Below are 24,367 nucleotides of genomic sequence, written 5' to 3' on the forward strand. Positions count from 1 at the left end.
TGTAAGAACGTTTCTTCCTCCCTTAACTTTGCTTCCTTCTTTCCTGTATGTTACCACTGGCAGAGCAAATATGACTCAGAAACCGGCTCCTCAGGGTTGTAACATTAGATGATACAGGCTTGGGTCATTACACATGACACCGGTGCCTTTGTTTCATTGGGCTGGGCTCCCTGGACTGTGTGCTGCTGCCTGAGCTGCTGGAAAAGCACCCACAGGTGTTTGCTAGAAAAGCACTCCTGAGCCTTGCCACCAGCTTGGACTTCTAGAGACTTTCCTCTCAGCCAGGAAGGATTTTGATATTCATCAGAAATACCTCTGGAAGATTCAAGAAGCTGTAGAGGTGAAGTAAGCCTGTGAAGGACCAGCATGGGAATCCTATACTCCGAGGTACATCACCTTTCTGAAAGTAGAGTTCCAAAGATGTTAAAAGTTGCTCATGCTTTTCAAATGCAATTGTCTATCCCTGTTAATATATTTCTGTTTTATCTGTTCAACTCCCTGGGGGAGTATTAAGTCAGAAAAAATAAAGTCCTATGTGTTCTTCTTTTTGATATTCTTAATAGTTTAAGACAAAGTATTTTGTAATTCTAAAATATTAGCTAGATCTAAGTTGAGATGATTATAATACATATTTCATAGTGTCCGGATGTTTGTAGGGATAATTTGGACAAAATTGAGTTTCAGTTGTGCTTTTCTCATGACAAACGCTCAGAGAAAAAGAGAAAATTTTACCCAATTGGATTTTCTAAATATCCAAAAGATTGACTGCCTGTTTTTTGAAACCACATGACCAGAGTAATGCCTTTCAGCTTGGTATTTGAAGGGAAATTCACCCTTAGTAATTATTAGTAAAGACCATCACTATGAAGAAGAGGAATAATAACAATATATTTTGATAATCTGATTATTTTCTTTTCACATCTGATACTATACTTTTACTTGTATCGGAAGTAACTTATTAGAATCAAATGGATTTTTAATAATGTTTCAAGAAAGTACAAGCAAGGAATATTTAGACACCAGTACAAGAGGTGTAATGATGTCATTATACGTAATTTACAACCTCTCCTCTCTGACACAATTAACTGGTTAATCTGCATTTCATTGCAGATGCTCAGGGGAACCTCCTTGGATAGTTTTGATCTCCCAGTATTAAAGACAGTTTATTTGCAGTTATTTCTAATGTTGTGTGTGTATATCTCTCTGTGTGTGCAAACGTACTGTTTGATTGGTTTATAACTCTAGGTATGTCTTGCTCAGTGATTTTAGTGTCATAAAGAGATCATATACATGAAAATGACAAAACATGTAGTGCTGTTAAAGGCTACTCTGGTAACACTCAAACTTTAGATTGCCCAAGTGTCAGGGAAAGAAGTTTGTCGAAATGCCGTTTCAAGGACTCCAACCCAGAGAGTCTGTTTCACTCAGTCTGTGGTGGGACACAAAAGTATACTTTTTAGAAGGAGCATCCCAGGTGGTTCTGACACAGGTGTGATCTGTTTACCACCATCCTGAGAAAGAAAGACGACCACAGGCCAGTGCTTTTCCAATTTTAACGTGCATACAGATCTTCTGAAGGTCTTGTTTAAATGCAGATTTTTAGTCTGTAGATCTGGGACCTAAGATTCTGCATTTTGGTTGCTTTTTCGGATTACATGCGGGAATTATATATGATCTGGAAAAAGAAACCAAAAAAAAAAAAAAAAAGCCTAGTCTCATCCTCAGGTATTCTGATATAGAAAGTTGGAAGTAGGACCTTTCATTCAACTTTCTGATGTAGAAAGTTGGAAGTAGGACCTTTAAATAGTAATCTCTTAAATCTCTTAAATATTTAAACATAGCCTACTCATTTGTTATACACCATTTGCTCTGTGTTTCCTAAGAATAAAGACTGTGAGCTACTCATTAAGGACAAGAAAAAGCCTGCTGTATCCCTGGTCCTATGTTGCCTGGAAGAATCTATTTTTTAAAAAAAACTTCCCCCAATTTGAGTATGGGAAGCTCCTTTAGATTGGGGACATAAGATTACCATTTCTTCCTTAGAACTTTGCAGTGCTAATAGTTATGCAATATATATATAGATATATAAATATATATTTTTTTAGACGGAGTCTCGCTCTGTCGCCCAGGTTGGAGTGCAGTGGCGTGATCTCGGCTCACTGCAAGCTCAGCTTCCTGGGTTCACGCCATTCTCCTGCCTCAGCCTCCCGAGTAGCTGGGACTACAGGCACCCGCCACCATGCTCAACAAATTTTTTGCATTTTTCAGTAGAGACGGGGTTTCACCATGTTAGCCAGGATGGTCTGGATCTCCTGACCTCGTTATCTGCCGGCCTCGGCCTCCCAAAGTGCTGGGATTATAGGAGTGAGGCACCGCGCCTGGCCACAATATATATTTTTAAGAAAGAAGGAGAGAATGAGGGAGGATCCCAGAGAGTTGGTCCTGAAATCTGCACTAGAGGATAAACTTAGAGCTTAGGGAGAGGCCCTAATTTTGAATAAGTAACTCCAACTGCGTAAGATGGACTTTTAAACAAGGCTGATTCATTTAAACCCTTATCAAATGTATTTGTTCATAATATTTACAATAGCAACAAACATTTATTTAGGGCTTCTTATATATCTGGCCCTATTTTAAGCACTTTATATGTATTAACTCATTTAATACAGCAATCTTATAAGAGTCACTTTTAGTATCCTTATTTTACAAATGAAGAAACTGAGGAAAAGATAGTCACTGGCTCATAGTTATACAGTTGAAAAGTGCTTATTGGCTGGAGATTAGTGGCTAGGATGAGCCCTGTGTTTACTCATTCAAAGAGATTCTTCTTACATCACTGCTGAACTACTAAATTCTTTTACTACTTGTTATTTCAACAGATATGTCATGCTCCGTAAGAGAGCTGATCTTAACCACTCTGCTGTTCGGCCACTGTTCTAACAGGATGGTGCCCTGTTCCCCTAGTGGAAAGAATGGGTAAACTAAATCCAGGCCCAATGAGGTACATTCTACTCCAACCTTGCAACAGAGAACTGTTGCATTGTGAAGTGGTACAAAAATTGGAAAGAAGAAGAATGCTGAGAACTTAAAAGAGTTCAGGAACTAATACTTAGAAGACTTAAAGAATCTTTTCTAGACTTTTGATTCCGTCAACTGCAGACATAGGCGCCAAAAAGTGTTTCTTGAAAATCATACCTTAAATGATGTATTCCTTTAAACTTGGGAAGATTTCATTATAAGGCAGTGAGTAAAAGGATGCACACACACACACACACACACACACACACGCATATACACACACAAACTTAAAATTAATCCCTTGGCAATAGATATGTTTTTCAGAGAAGCTGATGTTACTCCAGGAAAAGGAAATATAGTTCAAAAATCAGAAAGATTGTCTTGAAATATACAATGCCTAGGGAGAGCAATTTAGGTCAAGCAAGTTTTATTGGAAAAGCTGGTATCATTGAGGAGAAGTCGGGGGTACAGGAATAGAGATGTGACTAATTGAATGGCCATTGGACTGAAAGTCAAGAAAACCTATATTTTAGTCCTGATTGTGCCAAGAACTTCATGGGACTTGAGAGGAAGTCATTTAACCTCTCTGAGTCACAGTTTTAATATTATAAAGCAAGAGAGCTTAATGAGATCTGGCTTAACATTTAACATCGTGTCATTCTGTGATATGAGAAAGGCAAGGCAGAGACAATGGGGAAAAACTGCATTCTCACAATCTTCCCAACTCTCTCCATCTACTTTGTTTATGTATGAATTCCTAGAAGGATTTTGGTATTCAACAACATATGCAAGAAGAGCATCGGGCATTTTCATCCCAACTGGTTTTCTACTTCTTTCCTTGTATATTGAAAGCAATTTTACAAATTATAATATTGTGCTAAGTCACAACAGTTCAGAAAAAAAATGATAACCTTCACATATGAAAAGACACCAGGATTGAAAATTTGTATACATTTTTTAATTTAGTCATTAACTCATCCATTTGTTTAATCAACCATATTTATTGAGTACATACTATATTTCAGGCATCTGCTAGTTCCTGGTATATATATGTATGTTGGGCATCCCTAATCTGAAAATTTGAGTGGAAGTGCTCCAAAACCCCAAATTTTTGAGCACAAACATGAAACAAGTAGAACATTTCCTATTTGACCTCATGTGATCATGAGGGTCACAGTCAAAATGCAGGTGCACAATGCACAGTTTATTCAGCATTAACAAGAGAAAAAAGATTTTCCCAGCCCTTTCAGCTGTGTTATCTTTCTCTTGCACACCCAGATTTTCCCATAAATTTCCCATAAAATCCCAAAAAACAAGTCCACAAAGGGTAAAAAATGGCACCTGTGCAGGATGAATGAGCCTACAGCAGATTCTCCACTCTGCCTTAAGGGGCCAAGATTTATGTGTATTTCTCTGTGTGTGTAGTTTTTTTCTGTTGTTGTTGGTTTTTTTTTCTCTACTCTGTGATGTAAATATACTACTGAAAATATCAAAAAGGCTGCAGATAGTTATGGGTAACAGTAATAAGAAAAAAAAGGAAGCATTTATGTATACTTAAAAGACAGAAAGTCAAGCTTTTGGATAAATTGGACAGTGGTATAGGTATAAAATGTCTTATAGAAGAGTATGGTGTTGAGGTCAGGTGCGATGGTTCATGCCTGTAATTCCAGCACTTTGGGAAGCTGAGGCAGGTGGATCACCTGAGGTTGGGAGTTTGCGACCAGCCTGGCCAACAAGGTGAAACCCTGTCTCTACTAAAAATAGAAAAATTAGCTGGGTGTGGAGGCACATGCCTGTAATCCCAGCTACTTGGTAGGCTGAGGCAGGAAAATCACTTGAACCTGGGAGGCACAGATTGCAGTGAGCTGAGATCACATCACTGCACTCCAACCTGGGCAACAGAGTGAGTCTCCATCTCAAAAAAAGAAACAATGAAAAAAGAGTATGGTGCTGAAATGACCGCCATATATGACTCAAAGAAACAGAAGGATAAACTGTTGAAGTCCTATGCTGAAGTTAATGAAAAATTAAAAAAAAACAAAAAACAAAAAACAAAAAAACACTCCATAAAGCTTCATTTGTAGCTTTTTTTAAACACTGATAATGAGGCTCCAGTTGTTCATTTATTAACCAATGGTGAAATAGCTGAAATGGTTCAAGGTGATTGTGATAATAGTGACAATGAGGATGGTGGTTAACACTGTAAAGAGGGTGTCAGGGGCCAGATCAGGCAGGTCTTGTAGGCCAAGATGAGAAATTTAGATTTTATGCAAAACACAATGGAAAGTGAGTAAAGGATCTTAAGAGAGGAATAATATGACCATTAGGGTTTTAAAAGGCCACTCGATAGCATGGGAAAATAAATTGGAGAGATGCCAGAGGCAAAGCTGGATACTGGAAGGAAGCTGTTACAGTAGTTTATGGAGTGATAATGATGGTTGCATTAGACTAATGGATGAATTTTAGATAAGTTTTTAACTGAAAGATTTCCTGGTTTGTAGGTTGGCAGTGAAAGAAAGACAGAAATTAAAGTTGATATTCAGGATTCTGCCTTAGACCAGCCAGCACTTGGTGGTGCTGATGAGATGGGAACACTCAGAGAGGGGCAGAAGGAAGGATGTGTTTCAGGGTTCTATTTGGACATGGTACCTTAGCGATACCCGTGAGACATCTAGGTGGGGATGGAAGATGAATACAGGAAATGTACCTTTAAGGAGAGGCTGGGTCAAGAGATAATAATTTAGGACTTAGACAAGTCCTAAATTAGATAATAAATTAGATAATAATTTTAGGACTTAGACAAGTCTGCATATACGTGGTATTTAACGCCAAGAGAAGGGATGAGTTTAGATATGGAAAGAATGTAGAGATAGCAAAGGATACCAGGTCATTATAAGAAGGCGTGGTTTTGCCAGAGAAGGAAGGCAATATTAAAGGACAACCTCCTTTGAGCACCCTTAGAGCTTGTAACACTCAAGAAACATAAGCATTTAGTCAAACAGGAGATTTTCTGGGATTGAGGGGGAAACACATTTTTCTTCATGCAAAATTGAAAACTTAGGGAGTTGCAACTTTTGTATATGAAGTGAGCTGATCAGCACCAAAAGTGGTGAGGAGAAAAGTGATTTTCTCAAGTTTTGTAAGAGGACAGGACAAGACAGTTATTTTTTATTTTTTCCCAAAGGAGACTTACATTTAGAGATTTAATGCTAAAATACCTGTTTGGGTCCATTAAATGTTTAGAGTCATTGGCTTCTGAGAGTTCAAATCCTGGGCCCTTCCCCAGTCAAACTGTCTTCTACATTACGAATAAGACAGTGTAGAAAAGTCTTGGGATGTCAAAAGGTAAACTGAGGCACAGTTAAGCTCAAAAGAGTTTGAGCAAATACTGATTCATGAATTGGACATGAGTGGGCCTAGAACAGCCTTTAAAAAAATTATTGTACCTTTTTTATTTGTCTGAAAGAAGAAATTTACTAAGGAATTTGTAAAATACAGTATGTGAAGAATGAGTCATCAGAAACAAAGGCTTGGGATTAATTGTAGAAATCAAATTAGTGCTTATTATCATTCTCCAAGGTTTTTTAATTTGAAAAGAAGGAAAAATATCTTCCTTCCTTTTCTGAGAAGACATTTCATGAATCACAAGGCTCTTTACTGGAATCATTTTGCTCCAAAACCTACAAATCTTTCTCAGAAATTTTTATGGAACATTTTCAGTGAGGGGAGCTTGTAGCATAGAGATGGCTAATAAACAGCGAACCAATTCCTCTGAGCCACAGGCAAAGTTCCACATGGTCTTTCCTTAGATTGGGAATTACAGAAGCTCCATTATAGTTTAGGGAAACAGCACCAAAAAGTGGGGGTAATTTGGGGGAAGCTTTGCTTTTAAAGACATCCATAATGGTACAAGTTGTTCAGATGTTTCTACACCATTAAGATAATACCAAGTATTTCTTCAGCTGTGATATCTATTATACTTAGAGCAGTGCAAAACATATTAAGTAATACATACAGTTAATCATCAACGTGCTGATTATTTTAGTTAATCATCAACATACCAGGTGCGTCATACTCTCCCATGGACACTTCTTAAATTTTAGTGCCTGGGCAAGTAAGATGGAAAGTGGACAGAGTGAAACTTTACCTCCAAATTCTTGGCTACTTTTAAAGACAGACATGTGGGAAGGCAAAAGGACACACAAGATTTTTCCTAATATTCCATTATTCCAGAGTTTTGAATGCTTCTTAGCTAACATGAGTTTAAAAGCTATAATATTACATTAAATTTTTACTTCCATTATGGGGGGCCTGTTTCTTTTACCTTTGCAGATATTCTCAACCCTCACTGTCCATCAGAATCACCAGGGAAATTTAAAGAGCACTAATGCCCCAATCCTATTCTTACAGATTCTTATTTAATTGGTCAATAGTGAGGCCTGGGTCATGTTTTAAATATTAGGTTGGTGCAAACATGACTGCAATACTTAGCCAAGGTTGAGAACCAGTGAGGCAAAATATTGTCCTGGTCCTTACATGATCTATTACCTTATAAACATCAACCCCTTTCCTAGCCTCTTTCCCAGCCAGGTTGGATGAATCAGTGTGTCAACCAACAAATGACTTTTATCCATGTTCTGGGTGCTTGACCTTATGGAAGCCTAACTTCAGGAGGGTTACAGTCTAGTTAAGGAGACTAAATTTAACCCGCTAGCTCATTTAAGGCCAATGAGCTGCTTGAGGTTCTGTATATTTCCTGCTGCAGGTAAGAAAGATGAAAGAGATTTCTTGGAGATGAACCATGAAATGGGCCTTGAAGAATAGATAGCACAATTTAAAAGGTAAGGGTGCCAAGAAGGTAGCCCAAACGTAGAAGTGAGGAAATTGGCCTGACCAGAGATGGGAGAGCTTGCAGAACAGCAGTGGTTTATACACAGTTGGCACACTGAGGGGCACTTTAAAAACCAGGTAAAAGTCATAGATACCTCACTCTCTAGGAAATTGGGCACGTTACACCCAATTTCAATACCAATTAGTCCAATTTAAAAAGATAAAACAGGATGATGTGAGAGAGAGAAAGTTCCTGGGCTGGGAGGCTGAGTGGTCAGGGAAGGGCTCTCTGAGGAGGTGATTCATGGGCTGATACTTGATCTGGTCTAGCAGGAAGCCCATCATATAGGTCACATGCAAGTGTCAAGGCCAGAAAACAGAAATGAGCCTGGAATGCCCCAGAAATCACCACAAAGTTGTGAGCAAAAGGGAGACTGATAGATGAGGCTGAAGAGAAAAGTTAGTCAGTGGACCCTATTAATACTGTGTCTTAGCTTTTCAGGTTGGCCAGAGCATAGTTCTAGGGAGTGCTGTTCACAGGGAACAGCTAACCCATGGGAACTCATACACCCTGCTGGTAAATACTGTTTCTCTTCAATCTCCTCCTCACCTACTAGTCTGTTTTCCTCTGTGCCTTCACTGAAATCTGGCTTTTCCTGGGCATTAGGACACCCTCTCTTATGGCGGCTGCTGATTCAGTCTACTTCTTGGTCACTGACATTGTCATTTTTTGACCATGGTTCAATTTCTTACTTGAAATCTTTGCTTATGGCCCTTCTCTATATTCTCACTTCTGTCCACTGTATTCCAGGACCCACTTCCACCTCCCCGGAGCACAAGTTCCCATTTCTTTCTGTCCCCCAGGGTCATCCTCAGTGACCTCAACATCCACAAGCTTCATTCTCCCTTCTTGACCTGTGTTTCTATTCCAAATCAGATACCCAACAAGACCACCCTTGACTTCTCATTCCTAGACAGTTTATCTGTAACATCTCTCATGATAACTTCTTAACTGGTTACTTTTCTAATAGACCACATGTATGAACTGTGCCCTGATCCTTCTCTGTGTTTCTATTTGCTTCTCTCTCTCTTTTTGCAAGTTCATTTGTCTTTATCTGGCTTACATATGATGCTCATTCAGTCTGAATTTAATGCTAAACCACTCTCCTCTCATTTCTCTTCCTGCCAGACATGTTTCCTAATCCTTACTCTTGGCCTCTTCACTTTCTGTACTCTTCCCTCATCTAGGTTTGCTGGAGAAAATCACAAACTTACATGGCAAGCTCAGTCAACTGCATCTTCTTACTATGTTTCTACAACCTGGTTTTCAATGCCATTTTGTATTTTTATTCATTTCATGTAGACAGTTTTAATTATGATGGGCCAAAATCTTCCCCATCATGCTCAAAAGCCTCATCTACCCTTGTCTCAATCACATTTGCTGTCATTAATCCATTCATCTATTTAAATGTCAATGCTATTTATTTAGTTATTGGATTAGTCTGTTCTCATGCTGCTAATAAAGATATACCCAAGACTGGATAATTCATAAAGGAAGAAGTTTAATTTACTCACAGTTCCTCATGGCTGGGAAGGCCTCACAATCTGGCAAAAAGCAAATGAGGAGCAAAGTCAATCATGGCAGCTGGCAAGAGAGAGCTTGTGTAGGGGAACTCCACTGTATAAAACTATCAGATCTAGTGAGACTTATTCACTATCATGAGAACAGCACAGGAAAGACCTACTCCTATGATTCAACTGCCTCCCATTGGGTCCCTCCCATGACATGTGGGAATTATGGGAGCTACAATTCAAGATGAGATTTGGGTGGATACACAGCCAAACCATATCAGTTATCTAGCTATATCTATTTATTTATGACAAATATATAGTAGTATAATGAATGAAGATCAAACCTCTGACTTTCTGGCAAAAAATTTCAGTCGGTCTACAGTTCTTTCCATCCATATAGCTCTCCTTTCTCCCTTGCTTTGGCCTTAGAGCCAGAATTTTCCTTCTTAATGCTTCCATCTTAATGCTCTCTATCCTATCATCTCTTCACTCTCTTTGAGCAATTATCTACCCTCTCGTAACCACTTCTGTCCATCTTCATTGACTCCTTATGCTTTAATAATTATAAGAGTAGCTAACATTAATTGAGGGTTTACTGTGACTCAGATCTGAGCTAAGTGCTTCATCTACACAGTTACATTTAATTCTTTCTGAAACTTAATAAAGAAGGCATGATTATCAAAAACAGAAGAAAACTTAGCATGAAAAGTTTAGGTAAGTTGTCCAAATAGCACAGCTGTTAAGTCACAGAGTTGAGATTGGAACACAGAGAGTTTGTTTCCAGAGTCTGGATCTGTAACCACTTGATGACACCACTTTGCCTACAAACGTGTGGAACATTGGCTGGACACTGCTACCCACCTCTTTGAAGTCTCTAGCTTTCACTAACAGCTTTTTCACTGCCAAACTGACCACAATTCCTCTCCAATTGCATCCTCTAATTCTTCATAGACAATGTGCTCAGGCCTCTGTATTCTTCCTTCAGCCCCATCACTGTATGAAAATTGGCCTCTGCATGGCTGCTAATGTGATCTTTCTGTCTTCCTTCTTGAAACTTTCACTCCTTTGCCTTTGGGTCTTATCTTTTTCTGGTTTCTCCTGCAGGCTCTCTGATGACATTTCTTATCTCTTGGTGGATATTGCTGATTCAAATCAGGTGGGAGAAAGAGTCTGGATTATAACTAAGCACCAGCAAGCCAATGCCACAAGTGTACAGATCAATATCTTGAGTATAGACTGTAGCTTAATTTGGACACAAATCTCAAATGTGAAGTTTTGTAGCCAGAAGACATTTTGAAGGCTTATTTTCAAGACTGAAGTAATTGGAGATAGAACGTATGCATCCTGCAGTCATTCCCCTTGATTTTACTCTTGGCCATGCCAGTTGTGAACTCTGTCACTTTGGGCAAGGAAGACAATTTCCCTTAGTTTCATCTGTGCAAAATAGGTATATTAACACTACTTTATAGGGTTGTTGTGAGGATTAAAGTAGAATAAATGAGCTACTCAATAACTGTTAACTCATCTTGTAATTTCTTCCTTCTCTTATTTACTTACCAAGTACATATTGAATGCCTACCATGCGTCACGCACTATGTTAGATACTGCGGGTACAATGATGAATCAGTACAGACACAATGTAGCCTCATGTAGCCACAGTGCCCTTATATAGCTTACAGTCTAGCTGGGGAGATGGTTGTTAATAACACACATACCTTTATTTAGATCAAGGGTGTGGATAAGACAGTGGTAGGAGATGGAACTGGAAAAATGGCATATGGGATACTTGAGATTGAAAGAATTGTGTGCAATAGTCTTGGTGAGAATGATGAAGATCTAAAGTAGCACTTTAGCAGTGAGGATGGAGAGAAGGGTTCTGAGACTATTAGGGGATAGAGTTATTATAATAATTTCCCAAGTGTGTTTCTTCAACACCCTGGGTGCCCCCAAATTCCAGAGCTTAAGGGGTTAAAAGGGGTTTATGATAGCTTTTCCAGCAACCCAAATGGACAGTCCCTTCTCTTTTTCATTCCTGGCTTGTCAACCAGCACTTTCTATTGGACTTCCCTTCTGTCCGCTGTCAGTGCTTTTCTTACGCTGTGCTGCTCCCTAGTGGAAACCGAAAGTTCATAACAGCATGGAGTCTTTTCAGCTGTTAGAGCGACTCTCACATTAAATTATAGTCACGTACCACATGAGCTCACAGTCAGTGATGAACAGCATATACAGCGGTGTTCCCGTAAGATTATAATGGAGCTGCTCCATACAGGTGTACCATTTTATCTTTTACACTATAATTTTACTGTATATTTTTATATGTTCACCTATGTTTAGATGCACAAATACTTACAATTGTGTTACAACTGCCTTCCGTATTCTGTAGAGTAACATGCTGTATAGGTTTTTAGCCTAGGAGCCACAGGGTATACCATATTAGTAATAGGCTCTACCATCTAGGTTTGTGTAAGTACACTCTATGATGTTCCCACAATAACAAAATCACCTAACAACACATTTCTCAGAACGTATCCCTGTCGTGAAGTGAAGCATGACTGTATTTGTACATCTCAACCGAGAAGGAAGACACTGAGCTTCCTGGTAACTCTGTGTCTTGGATCTAGGAAGCCTAAGAAAGACTAAAGATGAGAAAGGGTTAGTATTTTATGTAATATTGCTCAAATTGGGTTGAGAAAGCCCTCAAAAGCACCGAGTGACTCTTGCAGAACAACTCCCCATCTTTTTCTCTTCTTCTTTTTACTTAGCCCTTAGTAAAGACTTTGAGAAGCCTAAGCAGAGAGCTCCTGGAGGTCTATGTTACCAGGTGGGTAACATAGATGAGTGAAGTGAACCAGTGTAATGTGATGGCGAGTGGAGGGGACTATGGAGAACTGGAGTCACCTCCACTAAGCATCAGTTATTTGGTATCCTACAGGAATACGGGTGCAATGTTAGCAAAATTTTCTTTTTTCTTTCTTTCTTTCTTTTTTTATTTTTGGAGACAGAGTTTTGCTCTTTCGCCCAGGCTGGAGTGAAGTGGCATGATCTCGGATCACTGCCAAATCAAGTGATTCTCCTGCCTCAGCCTCCCGAGTAGCTGGAATTATAGGCACCAGCCACCACACCCTGCTATTTTTTTTTTTTTTTTTGTATTTTTAGTAGGGATGGGTTTTCTCCATGTTGGCCAGGCTGATCTTGAACTCCTGACCTCAGGTGATCCACCCATCTCGGCCTCCCAAATTGCTAGGATTGCAGGCGTGAGCCATTGTGCCCACCCAAAAGTTTCCATTTTTAAAGAAAAGCTGGAAAGCCAGGTTACTACATGAAATATTCTAGTTTTTTAAATGTTGTTAAGTAATTTAAATATTTGAGAAAAGAGAACGAGAGCTCTAATGCCACTTGTTTTCAAGCTCTTCATGGTAGACCATCAATTTTCAAATGCTTGATGAGTAGCAGCCACTGCTAATCACTCCATTATTGAATTTTCACTAGTTTATGGTAAAATCTTTTAAAAGGATAATAAAATGAATTTTTCTATAAAGCTAACTAAATCTATCCAATATAAAGAATTGTTTTCCCCTCTGGTGATTATATTCTTACATATTTTGTTGAAATCTCCTTCATTGATCTTTGTATTTGTTCAAATATCTTTTATGAAATAAAAGTATTGTTTTAAATACATTTAATTGGAAAAATTAAGAGTTGGTGACTTAACACTGTCTTGTTGCATTTAGTTTTGTTTCACTTATTTTTGAAATCCAAATGACTGGGCATTGCTGCTAGGACAATGGCAAGTCACTGAAGGTTTTATTAAAGCACTGTTGTGTTGACATAACCCTAGACTCCAGCAGTGATGTGGAAGATTTGTTGATTGAGACTAGAGTCCCAGAAATAATAGAATATGAAAACCCAAGGAAACTTCTGCCTTATTCCTTCATTTAATGACCAAGGACACTGAGACAGAGTAGGGAAGTGAATTGTTCACAGTCACCGGGGGAGGTAGTAACAGAGCCGCAATTACATCTTGTTTTTCTGACACAAGACAAGTGTTTCAACTGCCCCAGTCCTTTCTACATCAGCCACACAGTATGCTGAGACACTGAAGTGCCCACCTGTTGGAAAGTTTAGTAAAGGGAAGACTTCAGGATGACAGAACAGGGGATTTGTGTAATTGTGCATTTCTATTGAAACTTAAAGCCCATGTATCATGTTCATTTCATTTTTTAAGGTACAGAAGTTTGCCTTTAATTGCTGCTGAGTTAATTTTCTGTTAGGATGTTTCTTTCATGAGTAGGCGTTTAGGTTTAAAAGTATATTATAGTCCACTTATTGTGATACTTGGCTATGTTAGAACCTCAGTTTATTAGCAAATACACCCACTTGACTTTCCCCTTGATATGTCCCAATTTCCACAGGTGCTTACGTACCTACCCATACCAAAAGTTTTTTTTTCTTGTCATTTACTCTGCGTGTGAGTGTCTCTGTCCTATTTCCCCACTTGATGGATACATTTTACATGGGTAAGATGACGTATTTTGTACTCTTTATTCTCTGGTACCTGTGACTGGCACACAGTAGGGATTTGACTTGATTATTAAAGAACGACAGTAGCAATAATGGTAACTTTCATACATTAAGCACCATCCGTATGCCAGGTATTACTCTAAATCCTTTTTGAAAAACATCATGTAAAGAAGGTTAATCTAAAAATATTTAGTGTTTGCCTCCCATGTGCCGAGTGCTGTGTTGAATGCTGGGGAAACAGCGGTGAATCAAATGGGGTTTACAGCCTGAACTTCAGTGCCTTCCTTCTCAGCACTGCCTCAGAACTCTCCTGATTCATGCTAGCCCGAAATACATGATTGTACATAATTAAGAAAAGAGTTACGGTTATGTCAGTTGCTGTGAGGGAGAGATACTGAATGTTGGGAGTAAGAAAAGACTTGTTGGATAAAATGAAAATTAAGTTATGACACGAAGGGTGAGCTAGGTGTTATTCAGATGAACGGCAGGGGGTATGCTTTATGCAGAGGGAGTATTCAGGGCAGAGGCCCAGACGGAAGGTACCAAACATGTTTTGGTTCAACCAAACTTTGAATAGCAGAAGTCGAGGAAGGCTGGAGCAGAGGAGGGAAAGAGGACAAGATAATGCTACCTGAAGTCTTGTTACTAAACTCCCATGGTGCCTTGTGAAGCTCCGCATAATGGTTTTTGTAAACAGCATCTAATCAAGTGTAGTTAATCATATAATTTGTTATTTGTATATTATTTGCCTTAAAAAACTGTCTTTTCTGCTCTGTTGAGCTCTTTGAATACAGGGTGCGATGTAGGTCTTACTTCATCACTAGTGCTGCCCTAAACTCCTCCCCATATGCTTGTTTTCTATTTTATCTTTGGTAAAGATAAAGATAAAGGTATTTTATCTTTAGTAAAGAAAATGTCTGCTTTTCTGACAGGCCCACCTACCTGTAAGCACTATACATAGTTTCCTTACTGAGTTGAATTTGTAGTATTTCATTATTTATCCATCCATTTGTCTATTTGATGGGCATAAGTGTGTGCCAAGAAAACTTAGGAAAATGTAGGGGATTCCTCATGGGCTAATTCTTGATCTAGACTTAAGGCTTGGCATAACCGAGACCAAAAAATCTTACCTACAAAGCAATATATTACAATTTTAAAACATTTAAATTTTAATGTATTGGGTTATGACTTTTTTTTTTTCCTTTTTGTGGTTTAATTATGCCAGTATTTCAAAACCTGCTTTTGTTTTTCCTGACTCAGCCCATCTGCCAAGCGGCCTATCAGAATGACTTTGGACAAGTGTGGCGGTGGGTGAAAGAAGACAGCACCTATGCCAACGTTCAAGATGGCTTTAATGGAGACACTCCCCTGATCTGTGCTTGCAGGCGAGGGCATGTGAGAATCGTTTCTTTCCTTTTAAGAAGAAATGCTAATGTCAACCTCAAAAACCAGGTGAGGTCATGACACAAAAGGAGAGTGTAATTGTTCACGGTCATTATTTTCTCCTTGAATCACTAGAAGTGGTGCATGTTATTTTTAAAATTGCTTGTAGCTCCTAATACCAACAATTATCTTAGCTTTACTTTAGAGAGACTGACACATAGCAAGGACATTTTATTAGACTAAACAGCAAAATAAAACATAGTTCAATCAGCAGGCGTAATTTGTGATAAATTATGTCTTTTTACCTCTGGTTCACTCATTTGGCTAGATAGAGCTTCTTTCTTTTCCATCTTCCTCTCTTCATCCTCCTCTTTCTCCCACTCCTCTCTTTCTTGTCACTAACACAGAAGCAATGGCAAAGATTTCTTGGAAAAGAAATGCTGTTTCATTAGCTAGATTTTTACCTGCTGTATTAATGTCCTGATCTCCAGAGGATCCTATAGTTTGCTTGTAGAATGAAAGAGTACTATTGAGAAATTTACCAAGGACAAATAAGCTCATGAACCAGAGGTTACTTGAAGTCACACAAAAAAGGTGTAAATAATATATTTAAAGATGCAATATTAGCTACTTTGGAGGCTTCAGGACGAAGGAAGAGAAGATTATGTGTGTATTGCTGTGAAAATCCTTGTGGAGCCCTTTCCTTTCTGAACATCTAGCATTTGCATCGTAGTAAAGGCAATGTTTAAATTACACTGAATAAATATTAAAAGTCATTTTTTTGCAATCATTATGACTGTCCTGTACCCACTCATACGCATTCAAGGTGAGAACACACTGGAATTCCCCCCTTGACTCTTCTAAGTCATTTGGAGACTAGCTCATTGGGAGTAACGATGTACTACCAGAAAACTGATCACTTTTGGACATTTTTATTTGTGCTTACTATTTTACGTTTGGTTGGGATTAAAAGCAAGTCATGACTGTGCTGAATTGGACAGATATACGACATTGTAGAGTATAATAGGATCTCTGTAGATCGCTGCTGTGAAACCAGATATGTGGAGTTGCGGTGAGTGGTAGTGCCAGAGGACAGACGTCTGAGGGTTCCTGCGCTCTTTTAAGAGATGCGCTCATTAGAAAATGGAGGAAGGAGATATTAGCCCATGGGCAAGGCTGAGGAGACTCTTTTGTCTCTGCTTTGCAGAAGAGGAGGGCCTCAGCTAGCCTTCTGGGATTTTCTGGTATCATAAAAACCATAAAAAGACTTTAGTGGATACATTAAGTTTTCAGTTTGCATTTTCCACTTTCAAATGTTTCTAATGTGTTAGCATTTAATATTTTTATTTTCTCCAAATATTAATTTTGTACATTAATAATTTCAACCGGTGATTTCTCATGTCTAAAATCTGTTTATAAATTATTTCCAGAAGCACTAAACAAAGGCCTTAAAAACAAACAAAAAGCTCTGCTGGTGGTTTAGAAGCACTAGCCTATAGAAAACATGGATTCTATTGATAGCAATTAAATTAAAACATAAAGATCCTTGTTTTTGTCTGTCAAAATGACCAAGATTAAAAAAGAAAACAAATGTTGATCAGAAAAATTAAATTATTATTGTCTTGTTAGAACACAATTTGGTAGCACAATATGAAAAGCATCCCAGCACTTTGGGAGGCCGAGACGGGCGGATCACGAGGTCAGGAGATCGAGACCATCCTGGCTAACACAGTGAAACGCCGTCTCTACTAAAAAATACAAAAAAAAACTAGCCGGGTCAGGCCGGGCGAGGTGGCGGCGCCTGTAGTCCCAGCTACTCGGGAGGCTGAGGCAGGAAAATGGCGTAAACCCGGGAGGCAGAGCTTGCAGTGAGCCGAGATCTGGCCACTGCACTCCAGCCTGGGCGACAGAGCGAGACTCCGCCTCAAAAAAAAAAAAAAAAAAAAAACCTTTTATGCCGGAAATTCTATTTTTAGAAATGTATGCAAAGGGCAGATTTGGAAATGTTGACAAAACTTTATGAATGAGCAGGTTCAGGCAATATTATTTATAACAATGAAAGGTTAAGAACTTGAAACGGGCCATGTGCAGTGGCTCATGTCTGGAATCCCAGCACTTTGGGAGGCCAAGGTGGAAGGATAGTTTGAGATCAGGAGTTCAAGACCAGTGTAGACAACATAGCAAGACCCCCCCATCTTTTTTTTTTTTTTTTTTTGAGACGGAGTCTCGCTCTGCTGCCCAGGCTGGAGTGCAGTGGCTGGATCTCAGCTCACTGCAAGCTCCGCCTCCTGGGTTTACGCCATTCTCCTGCCTCAGCCTCCTGAGTAGCTGGGACTACAGGCGCCTGCCACCTCGCCCGGCTAGTTTTTTGTATTTTTTAGTAGAGACGGGGTTTCACCGTGTTAGCCAGGATGGTCTCGATCTCCTGACCTCGTGATCCGCCCGTCTCGGCCTCCCAAAGTGCTGGGATTACAGGCTTGGACCCCCCCATCTTTACACAAAATAATAACAAGTAAAAAATTATCCAGGTGTGTTGGCACATGCTTGTAGTCCTGGCTACTTTGGAGGCTGAAGTTGAAGGTTCGCTAGAGCCCAGGAAGTAGAGACTGTAGTGAGGTAGGACTGTGCCACTGCACTCCCGCCTAGGTGACAGAGCAAGATCCTGTCTCACAGAAAAATAAAAACAAAAAATACCCCTCAAAAACCTTGAAATGTTCAAAAGGCAGAGCTTGACTAAATAAATTAGAGTAGTTCCACACAATACTAAGCCACGCAGCCATTACAATCATATGTTTACAAATATTGAATTGCATGGAAAAATGTACATATTCTAAATATACACTTCTAACTGAAAAAAGCAAGATATGATATTACATATGCAATATAATTCTACATTTCAAAATTCCACATTTATGCATTTAAAAAGACTGGAAGAAAATACGACAAAATGTCAGCAGTTAATTCTGGGCCATTTAATAATGGGCAATTTAAAATTCTATTGTTATATTCTTCTCTAGTTTCTAAAATTTTTTACAGAAAATATAAATGCCTTCATATTAGAAAAACAAAAAGTGTTCTTATTTAGGTACAGTGCCTCACATAAGTGGAAATTAACCTCCTTTCTTTCTCTTGAGCTCCCTCTCCTCTTACTGATTTGGTTGGTATTCCAATTACCACCTTCTGTTTTGCCTTATATTTATTTGTGCATGCTTCTGTCCATCTTTGATTATGAGGCCCTAAGAGTTCACATCTCCCACAACCCTTGGAAGCTTACGTCTATTACCTGACAAATATTCACATATTTGAAGAATAAAATTGAGTTATATGCATTCTTCTAGACTCCGCACATGAAGTAACATGAAAAATAGCCATATAGTTAAGAGTTTTCCTATGAACAAACCACAAAATGGATAATCGTATACATGGTAGATGATTAAAGGATAGCTATCAATTTTCATAGTAAATTCAGTCCTAAGTTTATATCTCAGTGTATCTTTTTTCCAGAAACCAAATGGGTGTGAGAATCTGTCTTGTGATGAGCTCTACTGTGTACATTTCACCTTTGTTGTCTTCCAGGAGCCCTTCCCTAGCTTTTCCTTTACACTGGACCAAGTTCCCTGTTCTGCTCCATGGAAACATGCATTCATTAATCAGATGTATCCCACAGGAAAAGATGCCATGGCTACCAGAAAAATAAAAAGCACAAACTAAACTTTTTGAGATGGCCATCTGAATAAATTTTGATTTGAAATGCTTTATTAGTAAAGAATCTTTTTCTTAATTTTTAGAAAGAGAGAACCTGCTTGCATTATGCTGTGAAGAAAAAATTTACCTTCATTGATTATCTACTAATCGTCCTCTTAATGCCTGTTCTGCTTATTGGGTATTTCCTCATGGTGAGTACAATTGTTAGAGCAAAGGGTAAATGTGGAGATCAATGGTGTGACTCATTGACTCTTGCCAGGCCAGTGAGATGTTGAAAAGAAATAATAACAAAACAAGCCTTTGGTTTGTATTCTGTAATTAACATGTTCAACATACATCCAGTGCTGTAGCTGAAGTACAGCAAGAAGAAAGGTAGCAAAAATAGTTAATCAATGGTAATGTAATCCATTCAATGTCGATTTAGAAAAATAATTTAATCTTAACTAAGACTTTTCTGAAGGGAGCAAAAAAAATCTGAATATTAAAAAACACCCCTTCTAATATTTTTTCTCCTTTTTTTTTAAAGAAGAGTTTGTGTTTTTGGATTTATCTATCTGACTTTCTGATTTTTAAGTACTCCTCTGGTGGTGTGTTGAAAAACAGATCCTAAGAGTTTGCATCCAGAAGTTGACACACACAGAAGATACTTATTGAGAATTTAAGCCCATTTTCACCTTGATGAATTTCTTCATGCTTGGATCAATCTTGGCAGCCAGCAATTTTCTTGAATAAAGAAAGATGTAGTTGGTATCGGCATTCAGTCATATAAGGAATAGAAGATGAAGCTTGAGCTGGTTTTAGTTTTAGTTTTCCCAATAGGATAACAGATCTGCACTGACTTACTCACTTTTATCCATCTGGTTTCCTTTGTGCCCAGTTCCACCTCTCAGACATGACTCAAGAGATGCATAATTTAATCTAATTAAATGACCAAGCTCCCTCCTTGTTGTAGCTGATAAACTGTGAATATTGGTTACACCTGTTAACATAAGCCACAGAACAAGTCTGCCAATCAAAAATGTTATTATTTCATTGGGTATTTAAATGCTACAGAATTTGAGGAACTATAATTAAACATGATAATGTTGATTTTTATATTTGGATTTATAGGAGAGAGAAAAGAACTTTAATTCACTGATAAAAATATAATCTGCTCATATCCTCAAATAATTCTTTAAAAATTCATTGTGTATTTAGCACATAGCATTTAAATACATGTAGTTCGGGAGCAAGGAGAATCTGTCATTTATTTACAAACATTTTTAGAGATTCTAAAGATAAAAATTACAACTGTGATTAGAAGGCTCATTCAGAATGTGTTGACACATACTCTATCTTCTAAGATGGTTCAGTGTTTAGAGGCTGGAGGCCTGGGCAAAAATACTAATCGTAATGAATAGCTCAGCTCTAATGTCATGTACATGCAATTTATTAATGGGGCCTAAAGTTGTAAATTTGTGATGAATTAAAAAATAAGTGACATGAGAGGAAATGATAGGGGAGGAGACAAGAAAGCATTAGGTTATTTAAGAGAAAAGTAGGCCGAGAAAGGTCATTTAGAAGGTGACACAAGAGGGACGCCTAAGGAGAGATAACTGAATGGAGCTTCCCAGGTGATGACAGGGTTGAACTCCAGGGCTATACCCAGATAAGCAGGGAGAGCTTTGCTTCTTCAGGAAACTGGAAGTTGGGGAAGACTCCAACAGGCTTGTGGTCAGAATCTCAGGGGACTGGGAAGGAAAAGTGAATTTCTGAGGAGCCCTAGTTCATTTCATTAATTTGTTCAATTCTTTAACACATGTTTATTACGGACCTCTTATGTGCCAGATGCTGTGCTAGCTGTTAGGGACACAGTGATGAACAAAATAGGCATAGTTCTTGATCCCATGAGAGTTAGAGGGTGGTGGGGAGAGTCATTAATCAAATGGCACAAACACATGTAAAATTACCATGAAGCAGGTGATAGAGAAAGGCGACTGGTGTTAGGATAGCTAAGAAGGAGGGATTTCACCTGGTCAGGTGGGTCAGGGAAACTTCTTGGAGAAAGAGGGACTTGGGCTGATGAATGAAAGGTGAACATGCCAGGCAAAGAAGCGAGGGAGGAGACTTCTAGGCAGAAGGAACTTCCTGTGCAATGATTCTCTGGCAAGAGAGACCCTGGTGGGAATGAAAGACTAATAAAGGCCAATGTAACTCGAACAGAGTGAGCCAGGAGGTGCAGAGTGAGAGAGAGCCCAGGGCAGGGCCATACGTGGAGCCAAAACACATGGGGCTTTGTAGGTCATGCTGAAGAGTTTACTTTTGTTCTCAGAGCAATGGGAAGTAATTGCAGAGCTTTGAGCCAGGAAGGGAAAGACAGGTACTAGGTTCCATCCTCAGTGGAATTAGGTAGGTTTGGGATGGGACCTGAGAAGTACATTTCTAAGGTTCTTAGGTGCCAATGCTGCTACTTCAGGACCAGTCTGAGAACCTGGATTTAATTAATTGATATTGGGGTGGGTGAGAAGCTGGGGGAAATTTTAGGAAAGGTGCATGCATGCATAGGAGTGTTGGGATTAAAATGAAGTCTATTGATTAAATAGTTTCAGGTATAAATTGGAGAAACTATTTGTAAATAAACCTTTCTTATAATTACCATTTGTAATAGGTATCAAAGACAAAGCAGAATGAGGCTGTTGTACGAATGCTACTTGATGCTGGTGTCGAAGTTAATGCTACAGATTGTGTAAGTTTATACTTTTAGCCATTTTGAAAAAATATTCAAAATGGTATTTGTAGGTAGTATATTTGTCATCTGTACAGTTGCTTGCTTTATTTTCCTAGTCAATTTTACATTTAGTTTTCTTTTATTTTCTCCTTTTTTTCCCACTGACAGGCAACCGTGAGGTTATTTATATTCTGCTGAATTCATGGGAATAATACCTCTATTGATTATAAAGCATTTTTAAAAGAATTGGCTTTAATGTTGTTGAGACATTAAGGAAAACGAAGGCTCTGATAACAAAATACCAGCCATAGTAGTTAAGAAGCTGGAGTGAGAAAGCCCATGAGTAAGTCTGGGCTTGCCACTTTTTACTTCTATGAGTTTGAGCAAGTTGTAAATTTATTTTACTCTCAGTATCCACATCAGTAAAATGGGGATATGGATAATACTTATCTTAACGGGCTTGTTCATGTAAAGCACTTCGCACATGCTTGGAATGTAGTAAGTGCTCATTAAATGGCAACAACTGCCGCTGTAGCCAAAATCCCAACCCACTGATGCGAGGCCCCATGTGTAAACTAAAGATAGATAAGACAAAGGTCAAAGAAAAATCCCAGTGATGGTAAGAGCAGTGATAACAACAGTAGCAGCATCCGCTCACTTCTTCCTGTTTATAAGCATTAGGTCTTGTTTTCGCTTTCACCTCTGTGCTCTTGCACTCGTCTTCCTTACTCAATGATCACAGGAAGACAAGTTTATTTCTATGGTGTTTTGCTTATGGTGATTGCATAAAATTTTGGAGTCCCAGTTCCTTATTGAAAAAGTAGGCAAGTAGAAATTTGATTCCAAAATACTAACATTCTATTTGTGATGCCTAACATATTTTATCTGTGTGCACATCTGTGTATTACCATTGTTTTATAATAGAGAACATGGCCCCATTCCTGTTTCTATCAATTATTTACATCATTTCGGTTTTACCTATGCTGGTATCATGTTTAAATGCAGGCAGGTGTGTGTGTGTGTCTGTGTGTGTGTGTGTGAGAGAGAGAGAGACAGAGAGAGAGCACAAGAAAAATAACTTCATGAAATATATATTTTCCTTTTATTTCAAATAGAACTTTTGGATAAATTTGTATTGACAGCTACTGTGCATTACCATTTCTTTAGATAACTTTGAAATATATTAAGTAAGAGATTATTAAAGATGAAGTTAAAAGTTTGTTGAAGGTTTTTCTGGGTCTTTTCATTTAAATTCAATAGATTTAAAATTCGTGCCTGTGACCAAAATTTCTCTAGGATATTTTCCCAGCTGTTTATGTGTATCTCTCTCTAGATAGAGATATTGCATTCCTTCAGCTAGGCACAGTGGCACTCGCCTGTAGTCCCAGCTACTTGGAAGGCTGAGCTGGGAGGATCACTTGAACTCAGGAGTTTGAGACACATGCATGTACACACACAGACGTCACTTCTAATACCAAAAATTTTTCAAAAACTATCTGAATATTAAAATCTACTTTCTAGGTAAAATAGTGTTTTGTATTTTGGGGTAATTAGACTCTATTTCACATGAAAAAATTCAGAGCCAGAAGTTCCTTTTGTCATGCCACCGCTTAATAAAAATACATAATTGCAACATGATCTATAATTTCAGAGGTGTTTGTAGGGAATAGGATCCAGAGCTAACTCTGTTAGTTTTGATAGCCAAAGATATTATTTCTTCACTTATTAACACCATGGTTGCTTGGCTACTTTTCCAAAGGCCACAGTTTGGACACTAAGGCCCTAGCTATTATTTTTTTGACCTGTAGTGTTTTAAATTAGTACCAACAGAGTAGATGCCCTAGCGTATAACACATAATAAAAGCTGTAACAAATCACATTTGGGAGACATCTCTGTAGAACTGCACTGATCTTGTAGGTGTCCTGCAGCAGCAAGAGCACCCGACTTCTTCAGTAGGAATCATCATCAAAACCATAGAGGATAATATTTATGTAAAGATCCATGTGGAGACTCTTTAAGGGAAAAGATGGTGACATGATCAAGGTGATGATCACCGAGGCATATAGCATGCTACAAAGAAAACTTGGCACAATTCAGCATCAGCTTTTTATAAGTTGCATTCTTTAGTTTAGAACAGAAAAATGAAAAACAAAAAGGCAGAGATTGATGGCTTATATGGCACATACATATACATTGAGGCAGAGAAGAAAATTTTCTAAGTACTAGAAATAGTTGTCTATCAATGGTTTGCAGACTGTTTTTCTGCTTAGTTGTATGCTACAAAGTGTTGAAAAGGATTTGCCAATGAAGCCACATGCTATGGTCCGTGGAAAGCCCAACTTATGAGCTGAAGTTTTGGCCCTTTGTGTTTCAGTATGGCTGTACTGCGTTACATTATGCCTGTGAAATGAAAAACCAGTCTCTTATCCCTCTGCTCTTGGAAGCCCGTGCAGACCCCACAATAAAGAATAAGGTAAGGGTCTGTGGACCGTGGTCTGAGGTTCCTCTAGCAGCAGCATCTTCTAATCTAGGCCTTATGTTGAAGTAAATTATTTGCCTCTAATGTAAATAACAGTAAAATTAATCATCTTCATTAAGGAATGAAGTTGTCCTATCACTATTAGGACTGA

General features: G+C 38.5%; 1 protein-coding gene across 1 annotated transcript in view; it reads left to right on the top strand.

Moving 5' to 3' along the window:
• Positions 1-24,367, top strand: part of ANKRD22 (ankyrin repeat domain 22) — a 27,591-nt gene continuing 3,224 nt past the window's right edge. The window contains exons 1-5 of the mRNA XM_011947890.1: positions 1-387; positions 15,202-15,393; positions 19,113-19,220; positions 21,677-21,754; positions 24,112-24,210. Of these exons, the coding sequence (XP_011803280.1) occupies positions 367-387; positions 15,202-15,393; positions 19,113-19,220; positions 21,677-21,754; positions 24,112-24,210 (498 nt within the window). The 5' untranslated portion in view covers positions 1-366. The remainder of the gene's footprint in view (positions 388-15,201; positions 15,394-19,112; positions 19,221-21,676; positions 21,755-24,111; positions 24,211-24,367) is intronic.

Source organism: Colobus angolensis, unplaced genomic scaffold (genome assembly GCF_000951035.1).
Source record: "Colobus angolensis palliatus isolate OR3802 unplaced genomic scaffold, Cang.pa_1.0 Scaffold270, whole genome shotgun sequence".
In the NCBI taxonomy this organism is placed as follows: domain Eukaryota; kingdom Metazoa; phylum Chordata; class Mammalia; order Primates; family Cercopithecidae; genus Colobus; species Colobus angolensis.